A 23,738-nucleotide genomic window follows, 5' to 3' on the forward strand; every position below is an offset into this window, starting at 1 on the left:
GTTACTTATTCCAGTTTCCTCGATTCCCATTTATTTTTACATAAATATTTAAGGTAGACACTGACAATTTACGATTTTATTATATGTGTATAGATATATTTTATTTTAATCTAAATAAAATTGTGACTTGTAAATAATATGTACTATAGGGGATCGTGGACATAAATGACCCAAGGAATTTTATTTAATTTGATCACTTAATTTTTTTTTTTATTTTCCCTTTGCTGGTCTACAAAAATATACGTAAAAAGTCTGCTCAATTTGTCTCTTACCCCTTCATATGCTACACTACCCAACTACCTAACTACCATCTCAGTCAAATTCCTCTCGGGGACGTCGGGTAATATCGGCACGGACATTTTACGACGTCTTATAAAATGCACCTTGTAATGTGACTTAACGGCCAATAAAACTTGCTCGGGCACAAACTGCCACTCCCCGCTCTCCCCTGAGTACTTTAGTAGCGCACTGCGGTGTCTGTGACGAAGTTTGTTTTTGACTTTTGAGATGGAAAATGGATAGTCTTGAGTCTTGCGTCAGAACTTTTACTCTACAGCGGTGTCTAACTTTATACCGGTACAAAGCTATAAGCCTGCTTTAATATTTTTACAGTAATTAATATATTCACACACTCACGCCTTTTATGCCTGAAGGGATAGGCCGAGGGCACCTGGTGTCCCCACATTCCGCTGTTTTCCGTCCCATAAGTTAAAGGGGCGAGCCTGTCACCATATCTGACACAAATTCCTGCCTTGACGCTGATACTGAGTAGAAAAATCCCGTTTGTATGACCCGGGGATCGAACCCGAGACAACGCTGCAGTACCGTAATACAACTACACCACCGAGATAGTTTTAGCAGAAGTGTACATAATATAATTATGTAACAAAACTATTGTAAGGACTATTAGTCGACTAATCATTATCTATTGATTAATTGCGACACTAAATAATGGAAATTATTAGACGATCTGACAGATCAACGAAAAACGACCAACTCAAAACTTTATATAGATTAATTTCATTCAGCTTTCAAACGTCGGTCAGAAAAGTCATAGATTAATAATTAAACCCTTTTCTATCAGTATCATATTTGTTTTATTTCGTAAAGGACTATTCTTGTACCTTGATATTATCAAACTTAAAACCATAAAGTTAAAAGTTCCTTACACATTACTTTGAAACACCTGAAAACGTTTAAAATTTAACACGATATTCTAAAGCTGTTAATACACGAGCAAGCCCGATTCATATGGATGATAAAAAAGTAAATGTGCCATTAACTGGCCATAGCTGGCGGAAACTGGCGCTAGCCGACGATTACCGGCTTGCGATAGGGTTGGCACGCTGCGAAAACGGACAGGTGGTTACATTACTTGCACAGTGGCTACAGCCTTTGTTATTGCAAAACATAGGCTCATGAGTAGCGCGGTTAATTGATAGCTTATACAGGCTCATTTTGACATCGCGTTACTAAATGAAACCACATACTTATCTACTTAGAAATAATACTTTACAAGTTACTTGAGCCGAAAATGTAAAATAAAAAAGTGTATGTTTCGAATAAAATAAATATTAATAAAAAGTAATTTTAAATTTACGCGCCCTAAAGCCACTACTGTTACTCTAACAGAATTCGTTGCAGTGGCAACATCACACTTTCAGTGAGAGATACATCCACACACGCCATATATTGATAAAAAAATCAGAAATTTAAAACCAGGATTTTCGCGAAAATATTAGTTATTAAAGGATGATTTTTGGTACAATGTCAGCAAAGGTAAAGACGAGTATGTAGTTTCACTTAGTAACGCAATGTCAAAATGACCCTGTATTTAAATCTGGAGGTGAATAATTGGAAGGAGCTAGGTCTTATCCGGCTTCCAATAACAGTTACTTCCTTGTTCGACCGGCCCAATTTTTTTATTATGCTTTTATAGCAACTGTAATTTTTAAGTCAAATGTTGGAACGTCTAAATAAACAGTTGCTCGGCTTTGAAATCATACAGTCTGTCGACAGCCTTTATACTCCGCCACTAAACTAAGGAGACAACTATCTCACTAAGAAACCGAGTCATAAATTAATTCGCACCGGACGCTTTACATTCCAATTTCCTTTAACCTGCCAACCCTAGCCATAACCGGTTGGGGCGAATCTTCGCCGCAGTAAATCTTTCATTTTCGACGTGGACGCGGGCCGTGGACGGTAGGGGGATGGGAGAAGGGGGGGGGGGGGTCATGGCGATTTATTGCCAGATCCTTTAAGAATTGTACCTCGTGGGTACAACAGCGTGTATAGGAAACAGACGAATCCATACACGTCTAATATTATGTTTAATGAAGAATTGTATTGCAATGTTTATGCCTATAAAATAGCAAATAGTTTCGCGTTTTGGTTTTACACATTGTATCCATTTTAATTTCTGGACATTACTATTATTATCCGATACTAGGCGAGGCCTAGTTGGTTGTGGAACGGAGTGCCGAGACGAATGTCCGCAGGTTCAAAACCCAAACACACCTCTGACTTTTTTAAAACTACGTGTGTAATCTTTGTGAATTATCGCTTGCTTTAAGGCTGAAGGGAAACATCGTGAGGAAACCTGCATACCTGAGAAGTTCTCTATAGGAATTTTGAAGGTGTGTGAAGTCTATCAACCCGTACTAGGCCAGAGTGGTGGACTAAGGCCTAATTCCTCTCATTAGTACTGGAGGCCCGTGCCCAATAGTGGGACAGTATATAATACAGGGCTGATATTATTATGTTATATCTTTCCTGCGGGATATCACGGCATAAAGGCCGGTCCTTTTGGAAGGCTTGCGTGGGGACATGGATCCAACACGTAGAGGCCCCTTTAAGATACATTACTCTAGTTGAGGTTTATACAGCTTGCGAGTACTCTCTCTGTCTGTACTTATGGAGGAAATACAGCCAAAGACAGCGCTTGCAAGGTGCAGGGACTATTGCAGAAAAGATGGGAATTATACTGGGTCTATGGATGGGATCTAGCTGGACTGGTTGCTGGGCTATTGATTGAGACAACGGGACGCCTGCCAAGTAAAATGTCTCAATCTTATGTATTCAAAGCAGACGGTGACTTGCCCCCCACTAGATGGGCATCCCATAAGTGGCGTTTACCAAGGACGAAACACCGGTGTGGGTGGCTTAAGGGTGTCGAGAGGTGTGCACCGATTTCACCATCGCGGGTCGCTGTCGCGTCCCGGAGCGGGTTTCCTCGCTATTACGCAGATTGAGCACTTCCACCCTGGAGCTGAGGTTCTTAGCTCTTGCGACTTCCACCCCTAGCCGGCCGGTTAAGGCAAGCCAAGGGTCAGGGGGTTATCATTTAGCCCCCACGGAATCAGGGAACGCGGTGTCGCCACTCACCGTCGGCTCGCCACAAAGCCGCCCCTGCGGGCTATTATTATTATTATTTATTACTATTATTATCCAACATTTTCCTGTTTATCTCGTGACATCGGAAATCCTTATTAGCTAACACCCACTACAAAAACTAGTCCTGTATCTACTCAGAAATACTATAACCTATTCAAGCCTCAATCGATCAAATCAATCAAATTTCCAAGTGGCGAGCAGTCATTGTCTCTACCTGAGAAGCCGTAGTAGTTCTAGCATATCAAAACTATTCGCCGACCTTTCACCAATTAGACACATACAATCTGCACCCGTGCTCAATTATCCAAGAGCACAATAGCAACGTTTTGATGGCTTAAATTCTAATGACTGATCTGTTTTAGAGTTGAAAGACTGATTTTGTTTCTATTATTTTATCCTGCTGTCGTGCCACGTGTGTGGAGTAAAAGACTTTTTTTTTTGGTTTCGCGGAGAAAGTCCCTTATTACTACCGCACAGCCTTCGTGGGGGGCGACTGAGCGGTTATGCTGGGGTAACCGTGCCTTACGGCCCGGCGTTGAGCCGCCCGGATTTGATGACGACCTTCGGGCGACCGCCGGACCGAGTCCCTAACCCTATGCATAGCTAACCTATGCACGGCCTACCAGCTAAAACTCCGCGGTGGCCCTCTTCGGCGCATTAGGGGCGGCTGCGGGCTTCCTCTGACGTTGAGGTGTCTAAGTCTACGACCGTAGTCGCCCCCACGCACCGAAAGACGCCCTCGACGTCTACGGCAGCATGAGGCCAACTACACACTGCCGTCCATCCCAGGGGAAGTGGTTAGCTACCTAAATCAGTGTATCAAGTTAAGTAGGTAAAACACTTCCACTAGAAGTTATTAATTAGTTTCTGTCCAAGTGGGCAGAGTAGTCAGCGTTCCGCCTGATGGTTGACGGTTACTACCTGTGAGAAGTCGCTGTGAGCTAATATTTTTTATACGGTAACGTCTAATGTTTCGACTGTACTTGATGGTGATCCGAGTGGGGTCCAGGTACGGTGACGACTGGCGATAGATTACTCCTGGCGAGGAGTCGTCAGAATTATGTCGGTCAGTTGAATCTGGATATCGAAAGGCTAAGATTGAAAAGCGACACACATACCTGGACTATGGCGACTTTTATATCTTGGGCATGGTCGTCACTATGTAGGCGAATACAAATATTGTACCACTGATAAAGAAGATTATTCTTGAGTATCGAGTGTTATACTTCTCGGTACAACAAAATAAAAAATACTCCACGTAAACCTTTGAGAGGTTCTTGAACCATTTTTTTTTATAAACTCAATAATATGAAACCATAGCAACATCATATTATCAATTTACAACACGATATTAGATTAATAAACTTATATTCCTTTTCTTAATAATTCTTTTTTTTCCTTTTTTTAACAATAGGAGTTTTAAACAGTAAATTATTTAACGTAAGGAAATTAACACCTCAATATTAAACGTTACCATTTTTTATGAAGAGGCATATCGAGAAATTAATTAACATCAAAATATAAAATAAATATCAGCCCTATATTATACTCTGCCCACTGCTGCACGGGCGTCCTCTACTACTGAGGGATTAGACCTTACACCACCATGTTGGCGTAGCGCGGATTGACAGATTTCACAGTTTATAGAGAACTCTTATGTATACAGATTTCTTCACGATATTTTCCTTCACCATTAAAGCAAGCAATAATTCACTAAGCATACATAAATAGCTTTTTAGAAAAGTCATCGTTGCGTGCCCTTGGGTTTTGAATCTGCGGACATTCGTCACGGCAGTCCGTTCCACACAACTAAGCTATTGCTGCTTATTACGTAACATTACCATAACATGTTTTACTATGACTTCACTATTAACTTTTCATTCTCGATAGCTTGCTTCATTCAAATTAACTGCTAGTGCAATGTTGTTCAACTATTTTGTTAAGTCTGTAGTTGCCCGCAATATTAACTTCACAACAGTTAGTCAAGTTACAGACTCCTTTGGGACCCTGAGTTCAGTATGCTAACGTTAACTTAACCGTTAAATGTTAATCAGTTTAACTAACCACTCTTTGGTCACTTATTATGCTAACTTTAGCTTACGTAGCGTGCAACGGTTTTAAATCATCTATATGTCTTGTTATTTAAGCGAATTAAATGGAATAATAATTATTTATTCTCATATACCTTGATTTGTCATAGGCGTAACCAAGTTCGCCTACGTTATGAATAAAGCATTATATTTTTTTAAACACGTACGATAAGTGACATAGGAGTAGGAATGTCAGGTGACTATGATTTACGCTCGGCGGTTGACACTATTATGCACTATTTGAAGTCAATCATGGTGTAGCCGTGACAACGATGTAAAGGCAAAAAAACTCATTTATAATACAAGTTTATATAATATTATCCCGTACCACTGATGGGCATGAGCCTCTTTAACTTTACTCTGTATTCCTCCGCTGTGTTTCCTCCTTCAATATCATTATTCACACCAATTGACATGTACTATGTTTAATATCTGTTTATTAAAAAAACTTATAATAATAATATCAGCCCTGTATTACATACTGTCCCACTATTGGGCACGAGCCTTCTCTACTACTGAGAGAGATTAGGCCTTAGTGCCACCACGCTAGCCTAGTGCGGATTGGTAGACTTCACACACCTTCAAAATTCCTATGGAGAACTTCTCAGGTATGCAGGTTTCCTCACGATGTTTTCCTTCACCGTTAAAGCAAATTCACAAAGAATTTAGAAATAATGAAAGAAAACCTAGAACATCATTCGATATAATTCAATTTGTGAACGAGACATAAATTTTAATTATACTGACATGAATCCGCCATTTTCAGAATCAATCATCTGTTGGTGATTGTTGTGTTTATTATTATAACAGTTGTATGCGCTGGATTTAATCTCGTTAGAGTATTGTTTCTTATGTTTACGCGAATGTTAGACATTGAAATAAAAGTATTTTTCTGATTGTACCGCACTTTTCTTCTTACGATCTTTCGTACGGCCAACAACTTAGTACCATCCGTGATCATGAAGGTTGCAAAGTCTCATCAGAGAATTCATCAAAAATCAATTTATATTAATTACTACAAAAAAAAAAGAATATGTGCCTAATTTCATTTTCCTTGATTTAAGTCGAGTATTCTGCCGTGCTAAGCTCAAAAGCGGTATCTCAAAAAAATCAAAATATTGCTTTTTATGTCGTCAGATAGCTTAAAGAAATACCCATTCAATGAACTTACCTAAATAACGGTATCTTGTTTAGAATATTCTCAAAAAAACCTTAAAAGAATTTTTCTATTTCAGTTTAATACTAAAATGTTTAAATACTAAAATGTTGGCTTGACTTCACTTATCAATGTAGGCAGATAGTATTGATAGGGATCGTAAGGCACGGTGACCCCAACCAAAGGTCCAAAGGTCCCCCGCGATGGCTCGGCGGTAGTGATAATGCACTTTCTCCGCGACAACAACAAAAAGCGTCTACCGAAACTCGTAAAATTTTGAAAGTGATCTAGGAAAAAAAAATGGTCACCTCTGGTTTAAACAAATTTCAGTTATGATAGACAACATGAAGGCAGACTGAAAGTAAGCTGAAATACATCAAGAGATATCTTTTCATTTACTGACCGCAATATCTATATAAAAATCAATTGCTGTTCGTTAGTCTCGCTAAAACTCGAGAACGGCTGAACCGATTTGGCTAATTTTGGTTTTGAATTATTTGTGGAAGTCCAGGGATGGATTAAACGGTGACGAACATAAATAATAAATAACGGAAAATACTAAAAACGACAATATAAGTTTTCAATACAAAATGTTCCTACCTGTCAAACATTTCATGTCTTTTCTCTTTTTAGGAATAAAGAACTGTAACATATATATATAGATGTATTCAGAAATAAGTCTGTTTCATAGTTGTAATATGAGGTCCGATTTCTTTGGTTTATTTTGTTCAAATACAAAACATTTCAGAAATAAATAAAGTGTAAAAGTGTCAGTGGGTTCTTAAAAATAGAAAATAAATAAATAAATTTCAAGACTATTATTAAAATCTATCATCAATTTGTCAGTGCGTGAGAACTTTATTTAATGTTATTGTCGCAAAATGCCACGGAGAAGATGACTTAGATCGTCGAAGTTAATCAAATGTGCGATAAGCTACCGCACGCGTAAACCGTACTCTCGACTAGCGAGAGACAGATAACACAGGTCTACAATGATTTTGGTGCCGCTAAAAGTAAAACTGATTCCAAGTACATTCGGTACCCTGACAAAAACCTGATAGTTATTTTTTAATGCTACGTGTAGTTTTCGAGATTTCACATCGGTAAATATTTAAAAAGTATTTAATTAATTTATTAAAAAACAATAAAATATTTAATTTGATACGTTTAATTCCATTTAATTACGCATTGTTTAACAGGTTAGAAGCTTCTCTTCATAGATTTTCTCCGATGGATGTCTTTAGGACATTCCAAAACAAGATCTACGTTTTGATACTCTTCTTTTAATTTTGTTGAATGAGGAATAGGGACAGCTGCGTGTTTATTACCAATATCTAGCAAAACACATTTTAAACTTCGCTTACAGCTGTCTATAAACAATCTCCATTCTTCAGCTTTGTACCTTAAGAGCCCCAGTTTCATTAGAAGACCACCAATGTTATTACAATAAACTATATCATTTTCTGAACTAAAAAACAGAATAAATTCTTTTTCTCGATCACGATAAAATGTTATTTTCGTACCTTGAGATAACAAATTTCTATCTTTGAGTCTAGATGCTAGGAGCTCAGATCGCTCTTTCGAAAGGTCAAGGTCTCTAATCAAATCATTTAAAGCATCTTGAGAAAAAAGTGAAGGCGCAGTTGATACTTCAAAATCACTGTCACGTTCATCAGAAAAAACTTCCACCATTTCTGTGTCCGACGAATCTGATAGATCTAAAAGATCTTGACTCATAGGAGATAGTACGTCATCTGAACACAATCGAGGTCTTTTGGCAGACGGTAAATCAGGATGTCATTTTTTTTTTGTTTATATTATGTAATTCTACAGCACAAAAATAACAGTCAACAATGTGATTTTTTGGTTCTGCCCAAATCATCGGAGCACTATACTTTAAATGATTACGTTTACCGTTTGCCCACTGTCTTAAATGTTTACTACATAACTTGCACACAATGTTTGGACCCACGGTTTGTCCAGAGCCTTCATCTCTATACTAAAGTAATCAACGTATGTCTTCTTCACTGAATCTGTTATAGGTTTTTATAACTTTTTCACTACATATTCACCACAAATGTAACAAAATGTATTTGGATTATTTACACAACACGTTCTCGATGACGACATATCGATATTATAAATTAAACAAAAAAAATTACTTTATTTTAATGACATTAAATTTTTTTTAGATTATTATCGATCGATACAAATTTGAACGTAGCTTTAACGTTTCGTTCGATTCGCACGACATCTGGCGAGCTAATTAACCAAATTATTACATAGAATAAGCAACACCAAACAAAATTATTTTTTTTGTAGACCTGTGTAATGATAACGTACGTATTGGTATGGCAAAATTGCGTTCCACGATGAATAATAATAATAAATGTATGTAGGTGATACGAAGTTCACCGGGTCATCTAGTATAATATAAAACTGTGTTCTACGAGTAATTTTCCCAGCTATGCAAACTAAACTTAAGTAACATAGATTAGTTCTTGTTCCGCAACCGGGTTATGTCGATCTAGTGCCATTCTCCCAGTGTAAACATTTCAGTTAACCCTGTATTAAATACTCTATATTGCTGAGCAAGGACCTCCGTTTAACTCATAGGGTTTAGGCCTTAATCCACCATTGGTCTAGTGCGAGTTGACAGACTTCAGGTATGTAGATATCGCAATGTCTTCTTTGTTAAAGAGAATAATAAATAAAGACTACAAACATAACTACGAAAATCGGCGTGCCGTTTGAACCTACAGACATAGGTTTCAACAGAGCGTTCCATTTCTAAACATGCTATCATGCACCTTGACATTTCGGTTACAATACCTATATATAAATTGTATGTTTGTGCGAAACAAAATGTCTGGAATGTAAATTGGAGAGAGGAACCATTGTAGCTAAATATACCGCCCCAGTCTCCCCCACGAAATCACCGAATGACGTTGTCTCCCTATGTTTTATTAAAGTGAAACAGCGCGCGACACTTTTATGTTCTTGTCTTGGAAGTTTATTGAGATTTATATGATTTACACTCGTGAGTTGCTTTCGGTGTTGTCTTTATGCATACGTGGTATTACATTTATATCTGTTGAGTCTGGATACTTAGTAGTCTATACAATACTACGTTCATTAAGGTATAAATTCGTTTTAAGTACAAACTCTATAGGTATTTCTACCACCAAGGTCTACGTGCTCTTTTATGCTGTTAAAAGGTTGAGATTAATTCGCTATTTTATTCGAAATCGCCTCTTTGGTCAATGGCGTGCTTGAGCATTGAACGGGAAGCTTTTGAGATAAAATCCGAAGTCGGAATTTCTTTTCTACGTGCACGGTAAAATGACCCTACTACACCTGATTATAACTGAAGTGGGTTCTAGATAAAGGGTCGACTGACTAAGTATTATTATCCCTCGCTAGTCGATACAGTTATGCCGGGCTGTTTGGTAACTGAATATAGACAGGTTCATCCTGTAACGCTGCATACTTAAGTAAGCCACTATGGCGGATTTTATACATAAAGATAAAAACGAATAGGTATTTTTATTATGAAAATATTCCTGGTTTTAAAGACCTAAATAAAGCTCACCCCCCACCTCTTAGGGTATAACGACGAAAGCGTGCACAAGTTACACCACTACTCTTCATATAGAGCTTTTAAAAAGCTCAAGATCTCAGACTCATGATACAAATACGTTTCATGCCTAAGTCTACATCCCCACACTGGGCGCGCCTCCCATGTAACAGGGAAATCGGATGTTCCTGCAAAAAGTGTGTAGAGATTTATCGTTATACTGCGCCGTGTTTCAGCGTTTGTTTTACTCGAAACAATCTCGGTTAGATGCTAAAGCGGAGGCGGAAACGTGGAGGTTATTAAAACATTTGCTCGTTCTATATACCCGTAGCATCTACACTGCCTACGCATTGATACACACAAATGTTTGTAGATAGGAACAAAGCCACAGAGCGATCAATACATGTTCTCCACTCTCTCCTAATGTAAATTAAAGAATTCAAACACACCACTTCAGAACCTCCTTATTTACTTGAATATCTTTTAAAATACAACTATTAGCCTTCGTTTGTTTTATTTCTCTCACATTTGACTGTTGATATATACGTAACATAATATATTTTCTGTTTAAAACTGATTAGTTTGTGTAAACGATAATCATTAGTAATATCTTAAACGGAAAATGTTTTCCTTTATAATTTCAGGTAGCAATAGAACGATATTTTTCTTTGTAAAATACCTTTGGTAGAAATAAAGTGCTCTCTCCCATGGCTTGCGCCTTCTCTGTTCCTCGGATACATCTTGAAAGGAAAATAAATTATTATTTTCTTTCGTTATTACTTTGTTTGATATCTTATTTATGTTTGTGGAGCGATTCCTATTTAAACTATGCTCTCGAGTAGTTCGATATAGTATTGGTTGATTCATATTGAAATAAATAACATAGTATATGTGAGTCGCATTTAGTTTTTCATTAGACTAAAATACCGATGAGTTGTTCTTAACTTGGTACAGGGATTTCAATTTCTTAACATTAAATTTCTCGTCCTGTTATTAACCTGAGCTGTAGACCAAGCCAAAAGTGCCTGAAGCAAGTAATTCGTATGTATTCTCTCAGAACTCGTTTACCAAATAGTCCAATCGAGACAATCCAGTTATTTCAAACTTACAGAAATAAGAAAATTATAAACTTGCTTAGGTTTTTGTAACGACAAGCCAAAATCATTGACATATCAGTCCCAGACTGATATATATTTCTTTGTGTAGATTATTCTCTCTACCTCATATTTAGTTGTTTTATTTCTTTTTCGGTAACTCGACTGCTGCAACTAAAGGAACGTAAGGAATGAAGATTTAAGTTTTAAAATTGAGACGGTACGTACAGAGTTGTAGTCAGAATAGTATGGTGTTTACTCTAGCAAATATTAGTTTAGGTGACTGCATAATAAAATAGTTCTATTTCTGCATCCAAACAGTATTGTGCGAGCAATGTTATTTTTAGTTTAATTAAGGTAGTATTAGCCAGCATTATGGAACCTAAGTCTGAGATCTAAGGGTGACGACTTCTGTACAGAGCAGTGCAGTACCCTATCATAATATAGGGAGGTATTCCTACTATTCAAATAAAAATAGTGATGCTACCTATGCCGTAAAATACCTTTTTGCTGCCTGTACATCTCTTTACATGAATGTAGAATGAAGAACATTTTTTAATTATTGGGGGTCATTGCCACAAAAGTGCCAAGCAAACGCCCTGCGGCACTGAGTTTCCCATCTTAAGAAAAATAAATATATTTGTAAAACGAATGGAATTTGTTTCGTTGCTTATAAGCACTTCTGAAAATACTTGTTTTACAAATAAATTAAGACGTTTCACTGTAATGAAAATATGCAAGATATTGTCATTGAAATTGTAGATGCATTGCAATGTAAAATACTTAACTATTTTTAAAAGGTTAAAAGATTTACGGTAATGAATATGACACCTTATTGACAGTGGATCGAAAGCGAAGGATAAACGCTAGCTATGTATATATATTATTTTGATGTAGTGATCTCTTATTTAATAAATAGATAATTTTAACAAAAAATAAACCGCCTTCAAACCCATTCAAAACTAAAAAATAATTTCATAACAGTTATATACTGGATACCAATTTTGGAGTCGGTGCCTAATTAAAATTGCTAGTTAAACTAGATAAATACATAAACAATTACCAATCTGGGGGTATATTCTTTCGAATAAAAAAATATTTTTCCAAATCGGTCCATAAATAAGCGAGTTCTGAGGTAAACAAACATAAAAAAAAATCACGCCGAATCGATAACCTCCTCCTTCTTTGAAGTCGGTTAATAAACATAGCGTTAGATTAGATCTACACGTCTTAAGCGTCTTTTTTATCTGAGCACAGCAAAGTTATAACACAGTATCTGATATAAGACGTCGCTTTCCTCGACACTAAAATATACCTGCTTCATACATAATGCTCTTGTACTGAAAAAAATACGATATTTAATATTCCTTTTCTAGAGACTTGTTGACGTTAAGCCAGTACTCAAATAGGTAAAATTAAAAAATAGGCGTTATAAAAAAATATTTATTCACATTCGACGAAAAACTCTCCACTAGCAAGTAAGTACAAAAAACATTACATCAAAGGATGGAAATTCAAATAATTAATAAACAAAACCAAATTCACCAAAAAGTATTTGCGTTACCAAGACTTTTTAAAAAAACCTATATGTAAATTTAGGATTTAGTCTACCTGCGTGCCAAACATTCAAATCCATTAAACAGTTTATCCGTACCTGGCTACTCTCACTCATATTAGGACGTTAAAACACAATATTCAGACCTCTGAATATCCCAACAGGGTAATCACAAAATACACTCATTTTTGACAAGATTATACGATTTAACTAATTAGAACGTCACATCCCCACCCCTTTGGGGTGGGAAAAATAAATCCTCCGACCTTCATGTATTTATTTAAGAGGGTGACAAATTGCCCCCCGTCTCCCTTCGGGTGACGTTACGTAGTCGAGTTGGCAGTTCTCAGAACAAACTCAATTTGTATTAACATTTTTATGATGTATTTTTATCTCCTTGGAAATTAAGGATGATGTTGGAGTGTTAACGTATTATGTTGCATGAATGAGATGATCGCTTGATGAGGTCGCACTAAAGTACAATGTGGTTTGTAGTAAAATACGCAACTTCGGTTTTTGTTGCTTCTTCACAGGCTTGTTGAGTTAAACATAGTTTCGTTTTAATGATTGTATCTGTTGTGAGTGATGGAGAGCAGTCCCTCAGTGATACTTGGTGAAATATACCACCTTCTTGTCTTAAGTAGTGAAGCGTCAAAAGAGGCTATATATCCGGTTCCAACAGGCCGGCATAATTGTGTCGACTGCCGAGGGGTAATCATCTCTCGTCAGTCGACGTTGTATTAGACCCCACTCCACTTACCATCAGGTGCAGAGGGGTCACTTTACCGTGCACGTATACAAAAGGCTTTTAATTTAATTACATATGGACAAACTAATACAACTACTTGTCATGTTAACAATAATTTAACTTAACATTATATAGACAAAAAAAATAATAATGGAACACGTGAGACCATAAAAGAGCCATCTCTTTTACCTCCATGAGGTATACCTTTATTAAAAAATATAGATAGGATTCTACGAGAAAGGCGCGTGGCAGATACGTGAGGAAGGGGTTATGAAAGGCCTACACTACACATACTAATACTGAAGAACATATCACAATGAAATATGTAAAATTAGTTTTAAGTACATCGATATGTATATAAGTGGGAATATATAATCTTAAAAATTTTGTTATACAATAATATATTGAATGACGGAGAAATGTCCGATGGAATTCGGGAGTATTAAGTAAATAAATGTGTAACGACTAACAATAAAGTTGTACAGACGAAGTTAGTTTTTTTTTAAATTTCATCATACCACATATATGTAAAAAACACACCAATAAAACATAAGTATGTATGCCAAATTTAATTTGTAAACTACGTAAATAAGTAGAAACAAAAAGCTTTTTATCTTATTTGTAGACAAATAATGAACCATAAACAATGTTGTAATTAGTGCTATATCGCAAATTGGTTTTGAAAAGAACAACACTAAAGTTAATACTATTTTAACGACCACTATTCTCTAGTGGAAACTGCTGCAGAACGAACATAAAGTAAACAAAAAAAATTCAATAATGTATAACATTTTACAGGTTCAATATAACATTTCTATCTACGAGCAGGATAAACGCAAAGAACATTTATTCCAGGACAATCTTCTTAGAAAAATATTGAATAGAATAGTATTCTATTTCAAAGAAATATAACATCTTTGATACAAACACGATACGCTGCGCTACGGGCTACGGCGCTACGAGCTACGAACTACGAGCTACGCGGAAGTGTTCGGAAGTGGGCACACAAAAGCTGCTCTTTTGTCGCTTCGTTGCTATTTTCCATTAATTTTAATTTGAAGTCAACGGAATTAATGTACCTCCATACATAAAGTAATTGAATGTCCTGTGTTGCGGATCTTCGATAACATTATTATGATTTTATAGGAAATTAGGATTTCTGATGTAAAATATTTTCCTTGAGTAGATACTAAGTAAGATGTATTAGGTAAATAATTTGTTCTAAGAAATACTTATCTTTGTCTTAATGGAATATACTTTACTATTCTAAGGGCACGGGCTTTAATTAATAAAAAATATTTATTAATAAAAACGCGTGTAACGGTTAAGCCTTAGCAATGGAACAAAATTTAAAGTCAGTTCACATTGACTAGTACTAACATATTATTGTTTATACTATGGACTTCCTCGCAGTTATTAAATACACGATGAAACCTAGACTTCTGGGAAATTAATAAGTTTCGTTACAAGAATACAACAAAAGCTTTTTTTTGACTACAGCACACTAAAAAGTATAAGTTATCAATTTAATAGATCCAGTTGGTAGACTTTATGATGTGGTACTATCTGATACTATGTATACTCTGTGATCATCACTCGTATTCATCATTGGTACTAGGATTTTTTTTTATTTCAGTTCAGAAAGTTCAGTGTACCACAACCCTTACTGCACTTACAACACAAAACATTTCACAACGGCGATTAAAACGCCACATTCTGCCACATTCCTCGGTTCAACTCGCGCAGCGACGTACCTCGAGCTTAGAAAATGAAATGATGACATTAATATTGAATTCACAAAATGTTACTTTTCACATGAACGTAGTATGTCTGTTTCGAGTTTTAGGGGTAAAAATCAAAACTCAGGACAGAAAAACCCGTCATCATTACTCGACCCGCGTATCGAAACAATATAACTACTTACTATTATACTGAATATATAATATGTTATATAACAGGGGTGGCCAACCGGTCAATCGCGATTGACTGGTCGATCGCGACAACAAGTCCACTCGATCGTGGCAAGGCAAAAATATAAATACGTAGAACAGTCCGCGCAACATACCTAATCACTAACTGCTGCACGCATCGTGTTGTATAATTTCTAAATCAAAATAATAATAAATTGTGTACTGAACTATGTTGTTTTATTTAAGATTTCAAGATGTATGTAGCTTGGTGGATCGCACAGAGTATCATCAGTGAAAAGTAGATCTTGGGTCTTACCCTGTTATATAGTATTGAATCTTTTTAAATTATACTCACAATATATGACACTGGTATTAGGTAAGATGAAAACATACGCACACACACACTAATAGTAATAAAGATTTATTATAATAAAAGGTTTTATTATAATAGATCTTTATTACTGGCAAGCTATCTTATAATATTATTTACTCGAATATTAAGATGACTAGAGATTTTTCTATAAATAATTATATTACTTTAAATCCTTACCCAATTAGCAAACCGCTTGGAACCAACAGATTTCCACATATACATTTACGTCAATCTTAATTTTTCACTATTCGACATTTGACTATCAAATTTATCACCGTGTTACTGATCTGTCAGTCCTATAAGCTCTAGATCTTCAAGTTCCCTGGCGTGCACGTTAAACTGTCAATATAGCCTGCTGGCAGGAACGTGACTAAGATATCGAGACGTCACAATGCTCTTGAGGAACAATTAAGACGCAATTAATCGTGTCAGTTTAATCGATTTGAAGTAGGGTTGTGCTTCGATGGTATATATTTTCTTGAGTAAATTAGAATATAAATACTACACTGCTGTAGATATAAGCAAATTAAACCATAGTGGTAGAGTTGTGTAAAGTCTATAGCTCAATGATCCAGTTTAGTGAACTAACAACAAATAGGTGGTAATTTGCTCTTTCTACTAGTCTTCTGACAGTGAGGGTTTTTGTATTTAGTATCCTGTAAATATTGATGCTTGTGGCTGTGTACGGAGTGGCGCTCAAAATATAAAAACGCTACTCTAAGTGCAAACTTGGATGTGAATAAAAAATATTAGTTCAAAAAAGTACAATTATTTGACGCTGACGTGACGCTTTGGTCGCCATTTTAGTTCAGATTTTGAACAAATAGTTTATATGGACGTTCATGTCTATATAATATACGTCAATGGGTGTAATGTATATTTTGTTTTTTTCTATAATTAGGGTAGAATTTTATTACACTTAACATGCCCCTGGATTCGAATCCTCGTTTTACCCATGAACTACCAGAGACTAACAATTATACCCACGTCGGTCGCAACGGCTCGGTGCGCGGTGATTGATTGTTTCTGGAGACGAGCTCCTTATTAATTGTACCAAAACTAGTTTCAGTTCTTAACGAGTTTTGCTGATCGATCAATCTTTGGCGTACACTGTGGGGTACTGGGTTCGTAGTCAGACAGAGGATTTTAACGTTAATATAAAATAAACAAACAAGGCGAACAAATTGGCATTTATGATGCAAACGATTAATTAAAATTAATTATTATTGTTACTAAATTATATTTACATTACAAGGTCATTTTGAATTGTTAATAAATGGGACCACATATTCGTCTTTACCTTTGCTTAAATAGCGAATATTTTCACCAAAATTTAAAGTTTTACTAGTCTGTTTTTTTTATAGTTTAGTGCGAATGTGTTGACGCTGCGATGAATTATCTTAGAGTGGTAATAGTGGCATTAGGACGTGTAAAATGGAAATTACTTTTCATTAATATTTACTTTGTTCCAATTTTTTTTATTTTACCTCTACGATTCGAGTAACTTATTGTAAAATGTTATTTTCAAGAAAATAAGTACGTGGTTTCATTTAGTAACGTAATGGCAAAACTATCCGATGTAACTCTCGTTTCAGTATATTCGTTGGTAAGCACTGAAGCGCACAGTGGCTTGGTTGGGCAGTTTGCGGGTACGTCAGTCCGTAGATCAAGTAAAACTGACATCAATCTGCCGCCCGTTAGTAATGTCACCTTACATTCATTAAGCTTCGTTTACATCAGAGTTTCTTTACCGCACAAGGATATGTGCGATGTCCTCTTAATATAAATAATTACTACGTGTTCCTCGTGGTTAGGCCCGCGTGCAAGAGTTTTGCCAAAAGAAATCCTTCCATGCAGTTTTACAGGAAAATAAAAGCCTTTGCCCTTTCTAGTGATTCTAATCTTTACCAAAATTCATCCATATCTGTTCAGTGATTTATAGATATACTTACAATTAAAGTTCTAGTAAATTGGGGTGTACTGTCATGTCTATTATTAACTTTAAAATCTCTTTTCATTTAAATTTCACGAATGAAATGCGAACAGCGGGAGTCGGGACCCTTGTTAACGACTTTATACGATACACAGTGGCACAGTGACGTCACTTCACCTACACAAGCATAAAATAAGTGTTATTTCTATAAAAACATTGCAAGCGCACTTTAACGCTTTGCAGAACAGCCAAATGGGGTCTGCATCAATTGTATTGCAGTCTGTCAACTAATTTCAGTTCAGATGCCGAATTGATCTAACTTTAAATAACCACTTCACACCGTTTGTCTGGGAAACTGATCAAGGCATTTCATAGTATACAAAAATTGTCCACCAAAGATCTACAATATGGACCACTAATTTTCTTTTATTTTAACACTGCCTTAGTGGCGTGCGTAATGCTATTAACGCACTGAAGTTTTAAGTACAAAATCTGGGTCGACAAAAGTTACGTACTCCTACTCAATATTACCTTGAACTCTGATTTGTTGTAACCGACAAGGCAACAAACTAACCCCATCACATCATGGGACGGAATACACATGACAAATAATTGGTATACTAGTTGCGTCTCTGCCTATCTTTACAGTAATAAACGCGTGAGAGAGCCTGGTACCTTTATTTACCTTTAATTCATAGAAAATCTTACATTTTTCTTTAATAAATACTCACCCGCAGTTATCTAGCAATCGCCACTATGCTACTATATACTATCAGCCCTCTATTATATACTGTCCCACTATTGGGCACGGGCCTCCTTTACTACTGAGAGGGAATAGGCCTTAGTCCACCACGCTGGCCTAGTGCGAGTTGGTAGACTTCACACACCCTCGAAAATTCGTTATAAAGAATTTCTCAGGTATGCATGTTTCCTCACGATGTTTTCCTTCACTGTTATAGCAAGCGATAATTCATAAAGAATACACACATATTTTTTTAGAAAAATCAGAGATGTGTGCCCTGGGGATCTGAACCTGCGGACGTTCGTCTCGGCAGTCCGTTCCATAATCAACTAGGCTATCGCCGCTTTTTGCAATCGCCACTGAAGTGGTATAATTATCCAATCGCCACACCACTGGTCAATGAACCACTAATTAACTAACTTAGTAGACGCCAATTATTGAAGCGTTATTCACCAAACGAATTACCCGAGTTAGTTGCATGGTAATTGGTAATCTCAAACTAGTTTGAGAACTACCAGTCATAACCTAATCTAAAATTGGATGCGAGACGATCTACGATTAGGTGCACGCTACGATAGACACTAATTAGTATATTTTGATAAGCAGTCTATAAGCATATTATTTTACTGCTAAGATAGTCATAGAAACTATTAAGCATCATTAACATCATCACCTCTAGTCTTTGGAAGTCATCTGCTGGACATAGGCTTCCGCTAAAAAAATCCAGATCAACCTATCATAAGCGGACCGCATAGGACTTTGGACTTCAAAGATGCAGAGGAAAATTACTCAAAACCAAATAAGATTTTTATTATTATTTTTATGTTGGATTTACTTATAATTTCTATATACTACCACTTCAAGAATATTGTTGCTTCAAATAATAATAATTGTTAAAAATAATAATTTTGTATTGGATTTAATTAATGTTGAACTTTATAATATACAGGTAATAAGAAATCCGTGTTTTATGTTTATTTATATTTAATATTCATTAAATATAAATAAACATAAAACACGAATTGGAAGGAAGATTAAATTACTTTATTAATAATTTATTATTAACCCGTCTATAAAGGTTAAAAATATATTTTTGTTCGCAGTGGCTTTCGAAGTTTATATAGGCTTTATATTTACATACATACATAGTATCACGCCTCTGTCCCATAGGGGTAAGCAGAGACTTTGGATTGCCACTTTACACAATTCTGGCGTACTTCTCGCAATTCCTCTGCCTTCATCAATCTTTTCTTGTATTCCTGCCGGTTCAGGGTACTTTTGACCTGGACTATATGAAGAATGTCAGATATCTGATACTCCAAAGCTCGATGCGGTCGACCCCTACCAGCTCTTCCATTGACATTCGTCTTATAAAACCCTCTTTGAGGGTCTCTTATCATCCATTTCTCTAAATGCCAAAACCAGCTTAGCTTATCATTCTCAATTAATTTTTGTTGTTTATTTTATTTCTGTTAGGCTTTATATTTGTTAATAAAAAAAATTGAAGGGAAAGTGTAAATGTTATGATTTATCTCATTATGTGTACTCATTACATTAATCTTTTGTGGCGTTGTATGTAATAAATACAGCTCTTAATATGTTATGTATATCAATTATATTGTTTCCAGCTGTTATTAAAGATGCAATGAAAATTAAACCATATGAACATATAGATTAATGTTTATTTTATATTGTAATCTCTGTTGATCTAAATAAATAAATAAAAAAAATGTTTGTTTCAGATTCAAAGCCCAAGAGGAAGATCAGAATTGCTAACATTCTTACCGGCGGTAAGTGTTTGTACATTATAACCATCACCATCGCCAGCCTTTGGACGTCCACTGCTGGATAGACATTTCCAAAAAAATCCAGACCTGATAAAAGCATCTTCCATCCTACCAGTTTTTTCATGTCCATCGTGTATCTATATTTTACGTAGACAGTCGCCTGTCTGCCTTCAGATATCGCTATCTGAAGTAGTTATAAATTTATAAGTATAGCTATATCATCATCGGCCGCAGGACATCCATTGCTGTACATGGGCCTCCCCTAAAGATTTCCAGATCTCCTATTAGAAGCGGCCTGCATCCAGCGACCTACTGCGACTTTTATGAGATCATCTGTCCACCTCGTATAGCTATATATATAATATATATTGGCCAAACAAATGAAGAGAAAACTAACAAATCCTGGTGGTTTTATTTCCAATCAATTTATGATGCAGCTTAGGATTATGATATCATTTATTCGTAAGCTATTTCATCTTATCTTCTTAAAATACTGAGAGACAAAGCTTTAAACAGATAGTGTTATAACCTTGAAAGAAAACTATTTTTATAAACTAATTAGGTGCTAAAAAAGATTTTAGAAACACTATTATGAGGGAAAGTTAAATCTTATAACAATTTATTGAATGTCGGACTTTCTGATACTACTTTAAAAACTCATGGTCCCTATTTAACCCGATAAAATAGTTTTACGTGAGAATGAATTTGTTAAAACTATATGTGCTTAGGTGCCGAAAGAGCCGACTGCCTAGAGCCTCGCACTTGCATATGGTTAGAAACTTTCCCGCCTTCACACCCACCAACTCCTGTGAGCCAGGATCAGCAGCGACACGCATTTTATCTCCAAGCGCTGAAGCTCAGCGAGTCTCAGGGAACACTAATCTGTATTTATCCCACAACAAAATTAAATAGAAATATTAGGAGTTGGAAAGATTAATTGTCCACTTCTCTCCATAGCAGTTTCCAAGGGTGAAATTTTTCTAAAGGTAACCCACTCAACATATTATACTTATAATGCATCTGCAAATCGCAGCCCATATTCATGATTAGAAAATAATAATTAGATTTTACAAAAATTACGAAAGGGAAGCTGACGGGAATCAGATTATATGGACCCTTTGCCACTGCTCCATAACAAAACGGGAAACGGTTACGAATAAAACAACCTTTCTCTTCAACAATTGAGCAAAAAGGCCTCGCAGAGATCTGCCCCCAGGCCTCGCATTTGACAAGGCCGCTACTAGAAACAGTCAATTAAAAGCTATATATTAACGGTGTACGAATACATACCGAGGTCGCGCAAGTAATTAGGTTACAACTTAACTATTACATTTTGTAAATTGTAATTGAATTAGCAATAACATTTTCGTAATCCTAATTGGTAATGGATTATTCTTTTTTATTACGATCACTTATCTTTAATGCCATATTTATGTTGCGAACGTGAAATGAAATATAAATTAATACATGAGTACGAATGTCCGCAGGTTCAAAACCCAACGGCACACACCTCTGACTTTTCTAAAATCATGTGTGTATTCTTTGTGAATTTATCGTTCGCTTTAACGGTGAAGGAAAACATCGTGAGAAAACCTGCACATCTGAGAAGTTCTCTATAGGAATTTCGAAGGTGTGTGAAGTCTACCAATCCGCACTAGGCCAGCGTGGTGGACTAAGGCCTAATCCCTCTCTGTAGTAGAGGAGGCCCGTGCTCAGCAGTGGGCAAGTATATAATACAGGGCTGATATTATTATTATTATTATTATTATACACAGCATACGTCATACGGTTAAAAAAAATCATTTTTGTAGTAAAATTTTCAACAAAATATTTTTTATTCTAATTATACTTTCGGAATATTTTTAAAAATACTAATACATTAAATTATATTTTATCCCTTTTCATCAAAACTGGGATGCACCTAGTGAATGTAATTTCGATGAACGATAAACATAGTTACATATGTTATGTTTTATATTGTATAGGCCCCAGTGGCGAAGTGTCCATACAATGCGATTCCTACCGGCTTCCCTTTTAGATGTATTACATCTGACTTAGTGTTTGTTTTCTGTTAAAATGGCAGCGATATATTAACCAAGGCGATTGCTTTTTTTGCATCGGGTTACCTTTTGAAATATTTCACCCTTCGCCATTGATAGGCCCCAGTTCGCCACGCTGCCCTAAGTGAGCAGACTTTACATATCTTCGAAAATCGAATGTACAATTTTTAGGCACATAGATTTCCTTACTACGTTGTGATTTACCATTAAAGCAACTATAAATTAATAAATAATACACACCAAAGGCGAAAGATAATTTTTTCCGTAAGGGAACCCGACATAACTTATAGATACTAATAATATGCATAAATGCAGTCTGGAAATCGTTCTAACAATAAGTAATTTTAGATAAATTTCTATTGCTGTGTGAAGTTTCATAGTCTAATAAAAAGGCCTTACTCAATAAAAAGGCTATCCAACACTAAAAGATATTTAAATTCAAACAAGTCTACTGGACATAATAAGACTTAACATCTCATGTCTTAAGATGACGAGCGCAGTGGAATACCAAACAATACTTTTTAATTTATGGTGTTGAATGGTATTTCTACTGTTTATGGGCGGTCGTATTGCTTACCATCAGGCGGACAGCAAGCTCGTCTCATCACACAAAGAAAAAAAAATATTTCCTAAGATTAACGCGTTGAAACAAACATTCAGCTTTATATAATAGTATAGTAGTATAGATTTCATTAGTGGAGAAGGGAATGGCTTGCTCCTTTGCCGGCCCAAAAAAAAGTAATTGTAGTGATTAATTTGTGATCAATTAAGGCTCTCGACTATCTCCCCTCCTCGCCCCTAAAAGTACTTTATTGCATTTCTTATTCTTACACTTCTTTGACGACAGAATCACCATGAACTTTGTAACGAACGGACGAGAGACTGAATGGTTAAACTAAACTGCGATCTAAAGGAGATATATCAGTAAACAAAACTTAAAAAAGGCAGTAATTATTCCGTTTTGCGCGGACGCATCACATAACACAGAACACTGGTTATGTCGATGACTGACATTTAAAGCTTTGGTTTTTATGTTAATAAAGAAGCACTGTCGCTGTACTACCGATCTTTATTCACTGGCTTTCAATCCTTATTATGTAGGAAATGAGTCTGAAATTTGTATTTAAAACAAAACATGAAGACCATGTCTAGACGAAACTTCCTAGTTAATTAATATTCGTAGCACCGATTATTTTTGGCCGCCTGCGTCCGTTAATGTTTCTCTACAATAGTTTTAATTGATTACTCTTTAGTAGCGAGTCTGCGGTAACCAGTCAAACTGTTGTAAGGTTTTGACTTCTATTGGATTGTTTGTGC

At 35.9% G+C, this 23,738-nt stretch overlaps 1 protein-coding gene across 2 annotated transcripts in view; it reads left to right on the plus strand.

The window, feature by feature from the left end:
- Positions 1 to 23,738, plus strand: part of LOC115441433 (dipeptidase 1) — a 221,398-nt gene that overhangs the window by 83,795 nt on the left and 113,865 nt on the right. For both annotated transcript variants that reach the window (XM_030166216.2, XM_030166218.2), the window contains one exon: positions 20,317 to 20,364. In XM_030166216.2, the coding sequence (XP_030022076.1) occupies positions 20,317 to 20,364 (48 nt within the window). The remainder of the gene's footprint in view (positions 1 to 20,316; positions 20,365 to 23,738) is intronic.

Source organism: Manduca sexta, chromosome 27, assembly GCF_014839805.1.
Source record: "Manduca sexta isolate Smith_Timp_Sample1 chromosome 27, JHU_Msex_v1.0, whole genome shotgun sequence".
Lineage (NCBI taxonomy): Eukaryota > Metazoa > Arthropoda > Insecta > Lepidoptera > Sphingidae > Manduca > Manduca sexta.